This window comes from Sinocyclocheilus grahami, unplaced genomic scaffold (genome assembly GCF_001515645.1).
Source record: "Sinocyclocheilus grahami isolate Dianchi unplaced genomic scaffold, SAMN03320097.WGS_v1.1 scaffold203.1, whole genome shotgun sequence".
Taxonomy (NCBI): domain Eukaryota; kingdom Metazoa; phylum Chordata; class Actinopteri; order Cypriniformes; family Cyprinidae; genus Sinocyclocheilus; species Sinocyclocheilus grahami.
This window is the reverse complement of record NW_015505382.1, coordinates 619280-632201: the sequence shown is the minus strand read 5'-3', so window position 1 is coordinate 632201 and position 12922 is coordinate 619280. Positions and strand designations below refer to the sequence as shown.

General features: G+C 36.6%; 1 protein-coding gene and 1 pseudogene across 1 annotated transcript; both read right to left on the bottom strand.

The window, feature by feature from the left end:
- The window catches only part of LOC107595481 (selenoprotein W-like), a 4268-nt pseudogene extending 2363 nt beyond the window's left edge, over nucleotides 1-1905 (bottom strand).
- Nucleotides 1906-3632: 1727 nt separating this feature from the next.
- ehd2a (EH-domain containing 2a) lies at nucleotides 3633-11628 on the bottom strand. Its single transcript, XM_016285888.1, has 8 exons — nucleotides 11403-11628; nucleotides 10791-10897; nucleotides 10134-10387; nucleotides 9039-9215; nucleotides 8675-8772; nucleotides 7841-8253; nucleotides 4748-4912; nucleotides 3633-4613 (listed from the first exon to the last, which is right to left on the bottom strand). Exons 3-8 carry the CDS (start codon nucleotides 10355-10357, stop codon nucleotides 4038-4040), a joined length of 1653 nt encoding a protein of 550 aa, XP_016141374.1. The 5' UTR covers nucleotides 10358-10387; nucleotides 10791-10897; nucleotides 11403-11628; the 3' UTR covers nucleotides 3633-4037.
- Between the last annotated feature and the right edge of the window lie 1294 nt (nucleotides 11629-12922).

Below are 12922 nucleotides of genomic sequence, written 5' to 3'. Positions count from 1 at the left end.
GTGTGTGTGTGTGTGTGTGCGTGCGCGAGAGAGAGAGAGAGAGAGAGAGAGAGAGAGAGAGAGAGAGATCACAGTGGAGTCAGCCGTCTTAACCGTGGCTTGTGTACTGCACAAATACCAGCTTCATCACGGTGTCTGTTACGCGACTCTGTTCCCCTTTCGGGCTGTCTTTGCATTTATTTTGAAAGATGAAGCTCGCGATTATGGTAAGGGGCGTTACATTTCCGACGAGTGCTTGCGGTGTTCGGCCAATCACAATGCACTGGGTCAGCTGGCCAATCAGAGCAGACTGCGCTTGTCAGAAGGAGGGACTTTGTAGAAAACGAAGCGTTTGAGAGAGGCGGGGCATAGAGGACCTACAATAATGTACAGTATTTGAAAAATAATGTGTTTTTTGAATATTAAAGCATGTCAACACTCAACATATTCTGTTACACCAAATACACAAAATAATGATCTTTAAAAAAGCATCATATGACCCCTTTAATATTTTCTGACCTGTAATACATGCACGCGAGAAGATTACAGGGGCAGTCTGCAGGAAGTCAGGGGGTTAAATAGGGGAGGACCCCCGAGTCATCCTGGCCACGAAGGACTATGTTTGTATTAGACTCGACCTGTGCATCTGCGATGAGATAACATTCAGTGTGAAGCACTGCCTCTGGCGGTCAGAAAGAATGAAATAGAACCGTTTATAAATAGAACAAACAAGTGAAATCTAAGTGAGAAACCGTATGAAGGCAACATCTGCCACATTATGGTAAGTGCAATATATAAAACTGTGATCTTTGAAAGTAAAAACAGTGAAAGAAGATTCACTCTTACCTTTTTTGAGTGCACCAACTTGTTGTTTACCTCCACCTCAAACCAGCCTGTGGTTGAGGGTGTGCCCTCACCGGTCTGAGGATGGGAAATGATGATAAAATTAGAAACATAATTATAAGAAAATACGTTGAGCTTCCGTACATTCACATTTAACAATACAGTTTTTGTTTTCAAAATGACAACATTATAAACAAATGACAATCATCAAAAACACATACGATCTCAAGTTCGCCTGGGAATTCATCCTCAAGCAACGTCTTGAGTTTGGTGAACTGTTCGCAAAACAGAAGAGACATATAGCTGGACAAGATTCTCCCACAAGTTATGTTATGTTCTGTGTTGATAATGTGAGTAAATAAAACTTACCTTGGGCCTGTACCCTCATCCACCACTAGGAGATGACACACACACACACACACACACAATTATTTAAATAACATTCACCTCATTGGACAAACAGTCATTTGCATGGTAACTATGCAACTATGCATGTTTTTAACCTATGGGACTTTTCGTGAAAAGAGAGATCCAGTGAATGAGGAATGCATTTATTTACAGTAACCTTCCTGAATCCAATCTTGTAATCTACAAGACATGGCTCGCGAACATGTAAAGAGAAAAGATTAAATCTATGCTGGAAACCAAACAATTCAACTGAACAATGCTGCTAAACAGAAACGCACGGGTGTTCGTGAGCAACCAGAACAACAACAGCAACGCTGCCTGTGCTTGTCGTGATTGTTGCCTGACAAAAATTAAAAGCTTTAATCTGTTAATAGATTTAGTTTTTTGTTTTTTCGAAAAAGTTCAATTTTGGCGTGTAGTTTAAGTCAGTCATTTGGATTCTTAAAAACATTAAAAGGCGAATAGCTGAATTTAGCCTCAACAGCGAGTCGAAATACACAGCACAATGACCTACCAGTAAATGATACGAACTTTGACGGTCATGTTGCTGACAGTCGCTGCGGTTCTTGACTGGATCAAGCGGTGGTTGTGTTGTGGCGAGTGCAGACGCTGAACTGGGCGAATTGCTTTCGGTTCTGGAAAATATTTTAATGCTGTTTCCTGGACTGTTATGAAAGATTTGAGGCGGGGCAAGTGGCGCACCCCTCGAGAGATTTTATGTACTTCCGGTACACCCCCCTGTAGCTAAGAGTGTTTACCAAACAAAGGCATTTTCAGTAAAGTTACACAATTATGTCAGTTTACAGTTTGTTTGCAATCAGCCGGTCATTTTCTTAACAGGCAGTTTAGGACTTGACATTTTATTCTGCAGTAAATGAACTTATATTGAAATATTATATGGAATATATAATATAATATATATATATCCTTATATGGAAATATTGATATTCATCAGTTCATAGGTTTCCTGAATAGATCTGTTGTACATGTTATAGTTGTCAGTCATTATTACATATAATAATATACAGCCTCTACAAAGTAACATCCCACAATATGCTAAAAAAAAATATGGTAACACTTTAGAACAATGGTCCGTTGTTAACAAGTAACTATGCAGGAAGTAATAGGTAGTACTACATTAACACTTAACTTAATACTATTAACTAATAGAGAAGCAAGATTAACTAAGCAGTTAGTAGCAAATTTATGACAAAGGTAGTTCCTTATTAGATATTTGATCATTATTAAACAAAAATATCCTCATTGAGAACTACTTGTGAACTATGACCAGTTAATAAAGAATAACCAATTAATTACTAATCACAACAGTAACGTCTTAAAAGTGAACAATTGGGTTATTTGTGGAAACTAATTTATGAATTTGATATCCCCCAAATAAGTCGGCTACATTTTAAAATTGTGACTACTACTCTTACCAAAGGACGGATGTTCAAACTTAAACATAGAATAATAATAAAAATTCACTTAAAAATGTTAATAATTAAGAAGTGATGCTGACAAGCTCATGATTGAATTGGTTCACAATTATGATCTCTGCTTCGTCTCAGTTCAATATGTATCAATGTATCCCACTCCAAAAGACCTACTGGTAAAATATCCCTAGTGCTTCACACAAATGTATGACTGTACAGTATGTCAGATATAAAATATGTTAAATAACTTATTAAATTCACTAGTGATATTTTACCAGACTCTGTAATCTGGAATATGCGGTTTTGTGCTTAACACAATATAAATGCAGTCGATGCCATGATTAAGGATGTGAATTGTTTTTGTCAAGAGAACATCATTATTTATATTTTATATTCAAGAAAAGTCCTCCCCAGCCTACTGTCACTAAAGGTACAGATCTTTTGGAGTCGGAGACATACTGAACTGACACACACTAGAGCTCATAATTGTGAACTAATTCAATCACTTCCTAATTATTAACATTTTTAAATTAATTATTTGTATTATTATTTTATGTTTTTGTTTGAAATAAACAGAGAACATCCATCCTTTGGTAAGAGTAGTAGTCACAATTTCAACCTGTAGCCAACTTATTTGGGGGATATCATATTCATAAATTAGTTTCCACAAAGAACCCCATTGTTCACTTTTAAGACGTTACTGTTGTGATTAGTAATTAATTGGTTATTCTTTATTAACTGGTCATAGTTCGCAAGTAGTTCTCAATGAGGATATTTTTTTTTAGTAATTATCAAATATCTAATAAGCAACCACCTTTGTCCTAAATTTGCTACTACTTACTGCTTAGTTAATCTTGCTTCTCTATTAGTTAATAGTATTAAGTTAAGTGTTAATGTAGTACTTCCTATTATTTCCTGCATAGTTACTTGTTAACAACGGACCATTATTCTAAAGTGTTACCGAAAATATTTTGCTACAGGTCATGAACACACAAAGAGCTCTACCATATAAGTTTAATTACTTATTGATCAACAATTTTTTGAACAAACAAAATTTCACTTGACAAATAGTATTTGAAATGCCATAAGGCACTTTTAAGTGTTGACATTCGTGTGCCTCATAGCAACAGTCCCGAGGGCGTTTCTGCAGCCAAACAGGTTTCACAGAACAAGCTGTTCTCAACCCTTGGGCAATCTGAACCATCAAAACAACTTGTCTTTTGAGATTTTTTCTGTCTATGGAGGATTTATACATCCAAACTTTGCAAGCAATAAGTGATTTTAGGTATTATATGAGTGAATACATTCGTTTAATATTATTAATGACTTAAATGTTGAATAAACACTGTCATCATAAACATTAAGATATGCAGGCTAATCATTATTGTCTCTAATCTCTGTGCCGGAGTTCTTGCGCAATCTTTTGGATGGTGGCACCAGTTGCGCAGGTAGCTCATGAGGGAGCCCAAAGCCCTCCAACTTTACCTCAATGAGATGGCCAGCCAAAGCAAACTCTTCATCGTCTAACATGCCATCATGGTCCACATCTGCGAGCTTCCAGATTCGTCCTAGAACTGAGCTAGGCAGATGAGTGCTCATCATCCAGCCCTTCACTTTAGACCCACTCAGCTTTCCCTCATGAGGCGAGAGGTTGTAAAAGATCTCATCATACTTTGGTTTATCTTTTGATACCACCCATTCTTCATCTGAGACATGATCACTTTCTCCATTGGATCCATAGTGATTAAATGGGTTGCCCACAATAAAAGGTCCCCTTTGTGACCCTAGAAAAAGTCCTCCTTGCACTAAAAGTCGGTCAGCTGTTTCTTCTTCTTCTTGGCGCAGAAGTGGCATTAGCTTGGCTATGTCTGCGTTTAGGAGCTCATCCAGCCCTGCTAAGAGTTTAGGCTTGAGGGCTTTAAACTTGAAGTCATGACTCATGAGTCGCTCCTGTGTGGGATGTAAGAATTAAGATGCTTATCAGACAGATATCATATATGTTTGCTCAATTTGAACTCTCATGCACATAGTGGCAGAAAATGCATTTCACAATGGGCATGCTTGATTGTAAAGTATCTGGACACCTGCATCTTGGCACAATCTGGAAAATCGCCAGGTGAAATCTGAGATCTCTGTTGGATTCTTGAATAGATGATAGGAAGGTCATAGATTAGATCTCTCTTCTTCTTTTCTCTGCAGAAAACTAAAGGCATTTCTTCTTTTAGAGAGCTAATGATATAAGTATGGGCCTGTGGGTGAAGAAAAGAAATAAGAGAAGCCAGATTAATTATTTAGTAGGACTATATCAACTGACTGAAACAAAACAAGCAGGTGGATGCAGACCGATTTCAATCACAGCTACTACATTAGTCACAAAGTGTATTTTGTTTTCTCAAAAAGAAACCTTTCACACATTTCATATCTTGTGACCTTCAAGAGAATCACACTTGCATTCTCAAATAAAAGCACATATTGTGTACAGTAGTAGAGATACAGCATATTAAATAAGAGATGGAAAAATTAAAATTCTGTCATTTACTCACCCTCATGTCATTCAAAACCCATAAGACTTTAGTTTATCTTCGAAACAACAAATGAAGATATTTAAAGATATGTAGAGATATGTAAGATATGTAAGGATATACATTTTCTGTATATGGTAAACAGATTTAATTTATACTTTTATTCACATACAAACATTGATGAATATCTGTTCCCAGTTTGCTTTATTTGAAACAGGAGGTTCCATTTTTAATTCAAAAAGCTAATAAAGTTTAGTTTGAAGTCACATCATGATTTGCTACTTTATATCAGTAGTCAAAGTAGGTGGTATGTAGACGTGTCAAAATTATTTTTGATTCATTTTCCTAGAAGAGAAAGACTGTTGTTGAATGTTGATGTGTCGCAATTATTTATTTATTTTTGTCCTAGAAGAGAAAGACAATGACAACTTTGTCAACGTTTCTGAATACACTAACATTTAGATGACCTCAAAACTAACGGACATGGTTTAATAGTTACTGAAGTTCACTTGTGATTTCATGGAACCAAATCAAGAGTGGAAAGCACAATGGTCCTCACCCTCACAAGTCGTGCTCGCTTCACCAGATCATTGAGTTTTCTCAGTGCAGAATTTCGTGGCAGGTTCTGAATGTCTGCAAAAAGGTCTTCCTCTTCTTGCTCAAACAGTTTTCGATTGTCTGTCATACTCATGTGACCTTCAAGAGAATCACACTTGCATTCTCAAATAAAAGCACATATTGTGTACAGTAGTAGAGATACAGCATATTAAATAAGAGATGGAAAAATTAAAATTCTGTCATTTACTCACCCTCATGTCATTCAAAACCCATAAGACTTTAGTTTATCTTCGAAACAACAAATGAAGATATTTAAAGATATGTAGAGATATGTAAGATATGTAAGGATATACATTTTCTGTATATGGTAAACAGATTTAATTTATACTTTTATTCACATACAAACATTGATGAATATCTGTTCCCAGTTTGCTTTATTTGAAACAGGAGGTTCCATTTTTAATTCAAAAAGCTAATAAAGTTTAGTTTGAAGTCACATCATGATTTGCTACTTTATATCAGTAGTCAAAGTAGGTGGTATGTAGACGTGTCAAAATTATTTTTGATTCATTTTCCTAGAAGAGAAAGACTATACAATGACAACTTTGTCAACGTTTCTGAATACATTAACATTTAGATGACCTCAAAACTAACGGACATGGTTTAATAGTTACTGAAGTTCACTTGTGATTTCATGGAACCAAATCAAGAGTGGAAAGCACAATGGTCCTCACCCTCACAAGTCGTGCTCGCTTCACCAGATCATTGAGTTTTCTCAGTGCAGAATTTCGTGGCAGGTTCTGAATGTCTGCAAAAAGGTCTTCCTCTTCTTGCTCAAACAGTTTTCGATTGTCTGTCATACGCATTGGAGAGGACCAAAAGGAGCCAATGTAGACCCTCAGAACCTCTGGTGTGCAGAACACCTTGCCGAGTGACCACATGAGTGCGCCATAGACTCGCATCAGCTCCTGGGAGTCCACCATGTCAGCCTTGTTGAGCACCACTCTGAGCTTGTCCTCATTGCCTCGCAATGCCATTATGGTGTGTGAAAACTCATCAGAGATCTCTAGTTTGTGTGCATCACACAAGAGGATGATGCGGTCAACATGCTCTGCAAACCAACGGATGACCAATGGAAAGTCATACCCTGAAAGAAGAATAAGATGTTGAAGAAATTCACAGGTGTTGGATCAGATATATGAGACACTTTAGTGTCACATACCGCGCACCAAAGGGCACTGCAGTCTTTTAAGGGTGACATCAGTGAGAAGAAATTCAAATCCACTTTTTCACACTCTTAAAAACAAAAGGTTCCAAAGGGTTTTTTTGCAGTGATGCCATAGAAGAATTTTAATAATCTGAATTACCGTTTCCACTATAAAGAACCTTTTAAAAGGTTCCATGGATGTTAAAGGTTCTTTGTGGAACCACAGACGCCAAATATTTTTTATTGAATGTACCACTTGCATTCTCAAATAAAAGCACATATTGTGTACAGTAGTAGAGATACAGCATATTAAATAAGAGATGGAAAAATTAAAATTCTGTCATTTACTCACCCTCATGTCATTCAAAACCCATAAGACTTTAGTTTATCTTCGAAACAACAAATGAAGATATTTAAAGATATGTAGAGATATGTAAGATATGTAAGGATATACATTTTCTGTATATGGTAAACAGATTTAATTTATACTTTTATTCACATACAAACATTGATGAATATCTGTTCCCAGTTTGCTTTATTTGAAACAGGAGGTTCCATTTTTAATTCAAAAAGCTAATAAAGTTTAGTTTGAAGTCACATCATGATTTGCTACTTTATATCAGTAGTCAAAGTAGGTGGTATGTAGACGTGTCAAAATTATTTTTGATTCATTTTCCTAGAAGAGAAAGACTGTTGTTGAATGTTGATGTGTCGCAATTATTTATTTATTTTTGTCCTAGAAGAGAAAGACAATGACAACTTTGTCAACGTTTCTGAATACACTAACATTTAGATGACCTCAAAACTAACGGACATGGTTTAATAGTTACTGAAGTTCACTTGTGATTTCATGGAACCAAATCAAGAGTGGAAAGCACAATGGTCCTCACCCTCACAAGTCGTGCTCGCTTCACCAGATCATTGAGTTTTCTCAGTGCAGAATTTCGTGGCAGGTTCTGAATGTCTGCAAAAAGGTCTTCCTCTTCTTGCTCAAACAGTTTTCGATTGTCTGTCATACGCATTGGAGAGGACCAAAAGGAGCCAATGTAGACCCTCAGAACCTCTGGTGTGCAGAACACCTTGCCGAGTGACCACATGAGTGCGCCATAGACTCGCATCAGCTCCTGGGAGTCCACCATGTCAGCCTTGTTGAGCACCACTCTGAGCTTGTCCTCATTGCCTCGCAATGCCATTATGGTGTGTGAAAACTCATCAGAGATCTCTAGTTTGTGTGCATCACACAAGAGGATGATGCGGTCAACATGCTCTGCAAACCAACGGATGACCAATGGAAAGTCATACCCTGAAAGAAGAATAAGATGTTGAAGAAATTCACAGGTGTTGGATCAGATATATGAGACACTTTAGTGTCACATACCGCGCACCAAAAGGGCACTGCAGTCTTTTAAGGGTGACATCAGTGAGAAGAAATTCAAATCCACTTTTTCACACTCTTAAAAACAAAAGGTTCCAAAGGGGTTTTTTGCAGTGATGCCATAGAAGAATTTTAATAATCTGAATTACCGTTTCCACTATAAAGAACCTTTTAAAAGGTTCCATGGATGTTAAAGGTTCTTTGTGGAACCACAGACGCCAAATATGTTTTATTGAATGTACTTACACATTAAGTATAAAAGAAGGCTAAGGTTGCATATTATGATATGCATGCAAGTCGTTTTATTTCTTAATTAGCTGCTTCCAGCACTGTTTATGACACTTTGTACCTCTGCTCATTTTGCGTTTGGCCACAGACAGGATCCCTGGTGTGTCAATGATGCTGATACTCTCCAGGACTTGGTTGGGCAGATGCACACACTGGAATCTGAAAAAGTTTCATGCAAATTCAGTATCTTTAAAAACTGACATAACATGGGAAAAACCCATCCACAGATGTTTTTCTTAAAGGGATGCAGTCAGCTGAGCCAAATAATTATGCATTAGCTAATGTTTCCCTCTCTTGGCTATGTCCACCCTTTCACAGGAGTTATTTCTGCTGGCGGATTCATTTTGACTCTTTCAGTCCAAATTCAACATACTTCTCCCCCTGTGATTTGTATTTCTTATTGCGTTATTGCTTCTGTCTCTCACCGATTGAGGAAGGTTGTTCCAAAAGGGCTGAGTTTGCGGAAAGGCTTGTTGGGATCAACAGTTAAAGCATTGCCATGAATAATTCCCTCAATCTCTCCATGCATTATGGCAGTAAAACTGTCAGTTGTGGGCTCTGGGCCTATACGGCTTCCTGGATACTCTTGTTCAAGAAGATATCTGCCACACATAAGAGACAAATTAGGGTGAAACATGACCCAGACATTTCTTGAGAGATTACAGATTACCTGGATACAGATGTGAAATTAATCTTAATGCTATTATGATTACAGGGGTGGCCAAAATTATTAGAACACTAGTATTTTCTATCTTTTGCTGTAGTGTGTCAGTAGAAAATATCAGTTTACATTTCCAAACATTCATTTTGTCATTAAATGTAATAATCCAGTGAGATTTTTGTTTGCACAAGGAGTCTTTGGCAAAATGAATGTTTAGACATGTAAACTGATATTTCCTACTGACACACTACAGCAAAATGTGACCCTGGAGCACAAAACCAGTCTTAGGTTGCACGGGGATATTTGTAGCAATAGCCAAAAATACACTGTATGGGTCAAAATTATAGATTTTTCCTTTTGTGCTAAAAATTATTAGGATATTAAGTAAAGATCATGTTCCATGAATATATTTTGTAAATTCCCTACCGTAAATATATCAAAACTTCATTTTTGATTAGTAATATGCATTGCTAAGGACTTCATTTGGACAACTTTAAAGGCGATTTTCTCCATTTTTTTTTTTGCACCCTCAGATTCCATATATTCAAATAGTTGTATCTCGGCCAAATATTGTCCCATCCTAACAAACCATCAATGGAAAGCTTTTAAAAAATTGCCACTTAAGACCAGTTTTGTGGTCCAGGGTCACAAATATAGAAATAACTGACTCAAAACCATTTTTACCTGTTGAAAATACTAGTGTTCTAATAATTTTGGCCACCACTGTATAATGCTAGTATGCTTTTAATTTTATGTAGTCAATTAATTGACATGTAACAAACTTTTGAAGTTAATTTATTTGTACAGCACTTATTGTGTATACTGTTCTGAAGCTAGATGCCATTATAGCAATTTTCACCTGATAAAAGTGGTCTTGCCTGTAGAGCACTGACCCACCACTAGTATCATGGGCTTGTTGTCAAAATCTGCATCTTCAAGGCCTGATGAGTGGAAATCGGAGAAGTCATAATACTTCTCCAGCGGGAGCAGTTTTTGCCGGTAGAGGGTCTTCAGAGCTTCAGTAACTGTATGAACTTCCTTCAGACATTTACCACCTCTGTTCTTCATTTCTTTGCCAGCCATTGAGCCGCTGCACTTCAGTAGAGAGTTTGACTTTGTACGTGTGGATACAATAATGCATATTTTAATATACTAGTTTATCACTAATGTGACATGTAGCATTTGTTGACATTTAGTTTGTTGCAGGTGTCTTGGCATGTTAGAAGGAAGAACTCCCAAGATTATAAACATTGTGGTTGACCAACAAAAGACACAGAGCACAGCTGCATTTAAATCAGTCAAAGTCATAAAACCCAAGTACATAACAGTGTAAGAATGACTGCACAGTTTTAAAGTGGTTTCAAAAACTACTCATTCTACTGGCCCAAATCCATCCGACCATATTTTAATCAATGCACTGTTTGACTATTAATTATTAACTGACTATGGCATTTAACATCTTATACTGCATGCTTTCAGAGATCATATTTAGCAATTAAAATGTAGCTGGACTCACTTCGACAGCGCTGTAGAGCTGAACAGATGTGCTCTTAATGGTTACCCTAGACACATCTGTACAACAGAAGGGAGTAGCCTACTCTTTCTCAGGACTCTCAGATTTGCCTGATGGGAAGAAAGTGGTCCAAGTGGGTGGAGTGAGACATATGAAACATTCAGAAATGATAGTGTCATGGCATCTGGTGTCTGGATCTTAGCCTCAGAACTCATAAACATGCATGTGGATATGGACCCGGAGCCAATGAATGGGTTTAAAGGACAAAGGCGCCGAGGGTGAACACCAGACTGGGGATTATTTCAAATTACTTCATAATAGAGACATGCACATACATTGTTTTATGTTAGATTTTGTAATGCATTCAATTACAAAAACAATTATGTAAGCCTTTATAAACAGCAATAATTACGGGAAGCAGATCTTGTTTTAAGCTTAAATTACAAGTGCAATCTATCGTTTTAAAAGTAGAATTAGTGAATTTATTTTGCAGTAATGGTTACTGATTAACAAAGCTAATCACATACACACTTAAATTAGTCATATTAAAAATGTAAAAAAAATTGGCTAAACAAATCATAAACTTAATGCTTAAGCCATATCTGGAGCTCTTACCCGTTTACAGCCAGCTGGGATTTTCTTCATGGATGCAACAGCAATTGTAGTTTACTTTATCACATCTCTTCTTCCTTTTTGGTCAAATTGCACTCATTAAAAGTCGAGGCATTCGTTTGAAGTATTGTATTTGTAGGTTTTAGAGGGCGGTGGTATGTAGAGGTCTGTTGTGTGCAGAGATCCAATGCTGGATGAAGACAAATCTCCTCCTCCCCAGTCAGAAACTGTAAAGCATCGCCAACTGTTTTCCACGCCTGTTCAGCACTAACAGTGCGTCCCTCTAGTTCAGGGTTCCTCAAATCTTACCCTGGAGGTCCAATGCGCTGCAGAGTTTAGCTCCAACCCTGATCAAACCCTTTTCGAATGATTCTGAAGACATTGATTAGCATGCTCAGGTGTGTTTGATTAGGGTTAGAGCTAAACTCTGCAGGAAAGTGGATCTCATGGGCCAGATTTGAGGATCCCTGCTCTAGTTCTATCTTCTTATATTACATGTATAATTTACTGAGACATTATAAGGGAGAGGTCTGAGAAAGCCTTTAAATCATTAGGCCTTTATTGAGATTATGTTGGTGAAAAGATCAGTCAAGTTTCACATACTTTACTATCAAACTGTTCTCACAACAGTTCAATAGACTTTGATATAATTTCCCCACATTTATCTGCTACAAATTAAGGTTGAATATATAATTATTCAATCTATAGTTATCTTTAAACTGTGTAAATCAATACCAAGTACAAAGAATGCTTTTGTTATAACTTCCTCCATTAGATGTAACAGTAAGATGATTTGTGAAATTTATGGAAATCAGTTTGAATTTTGTACATGCATTTATTTTTACTAAATTATTTTATACCCACCCTCATCATTCCCTTCCACCCATTTCATTGAAAATTGTGGGGGGGAAGAAAGTAAATTAAGTTTAATTATTACATCATTATATAGGCTACATAATAATTACATGTGTAAAAATCAGTAATGGTAGCCTATGTAAAGCAGATTTGTTAAGATCATCATAACGTGTAAACAAACCCATGTCACTAATACATTTTACCTTAAAAATGTTTTAACAAAATGTTCTTGTAAATGCAGTTACATTTGGTTGCCCTCTGCTGGTATCACAATTCAAACACATTCAGTTGTTAGGCCTATTCAAATTTTCAATATCTTAAATATTCAGCCACATTACTATAAAGTCCTGCTCATTTTAAAACACATTCACACCAGGAACATGCAAATACACAATTTGTCACAAGATCAAGCAGGAATTATCCATAATTTCCTTTTGAAAAAGAGAAGCACATTTAAAAAAAAAAGTGTTAAATATGTTGTTGTTGTTTTTACTATATAACAGTGTCCTTATTCTTTAAACAGTAAATCTATTCAGTGTGATTGTCATCACATTTTTAAGTAATCCCGTGAAATAGAAATGTACATTTTTTCCTGTAGTCTATTCTATTGTTCTTCCCTCTTCTTTTGTGTATGGATTCACCTGTAAATGAAACGGCACACAGCTGAA

What these genes read in the sequence shown, in the direction of transcription:
- ehd2a (XM_016285888.1), bottom strand. Translation starts at nt 10,357, where the DNA reads ATGGCTGGCAAAGAAATGAAGAACAGAGGTGGTAAATGTCTGAAGGAA. An exon ending in GGCAAGACCACTTTTATCAG is followed by an intron (nt 9,216 to 10,133) that starts GTGAAAATTGCT and finishes TATGTGTGGCAG; the next exon opens with ATATCTTCTTGAACAAGAGT. An exon ending in CAAACGCAAAATGAGCAGAG is followed by an intron (nt 8,254 to 8,674) that starts GTACAAAGTGTC and finishes TTCTTCTTTCAG; the next exon opens with GGTATGACTTTCCATTGGTC.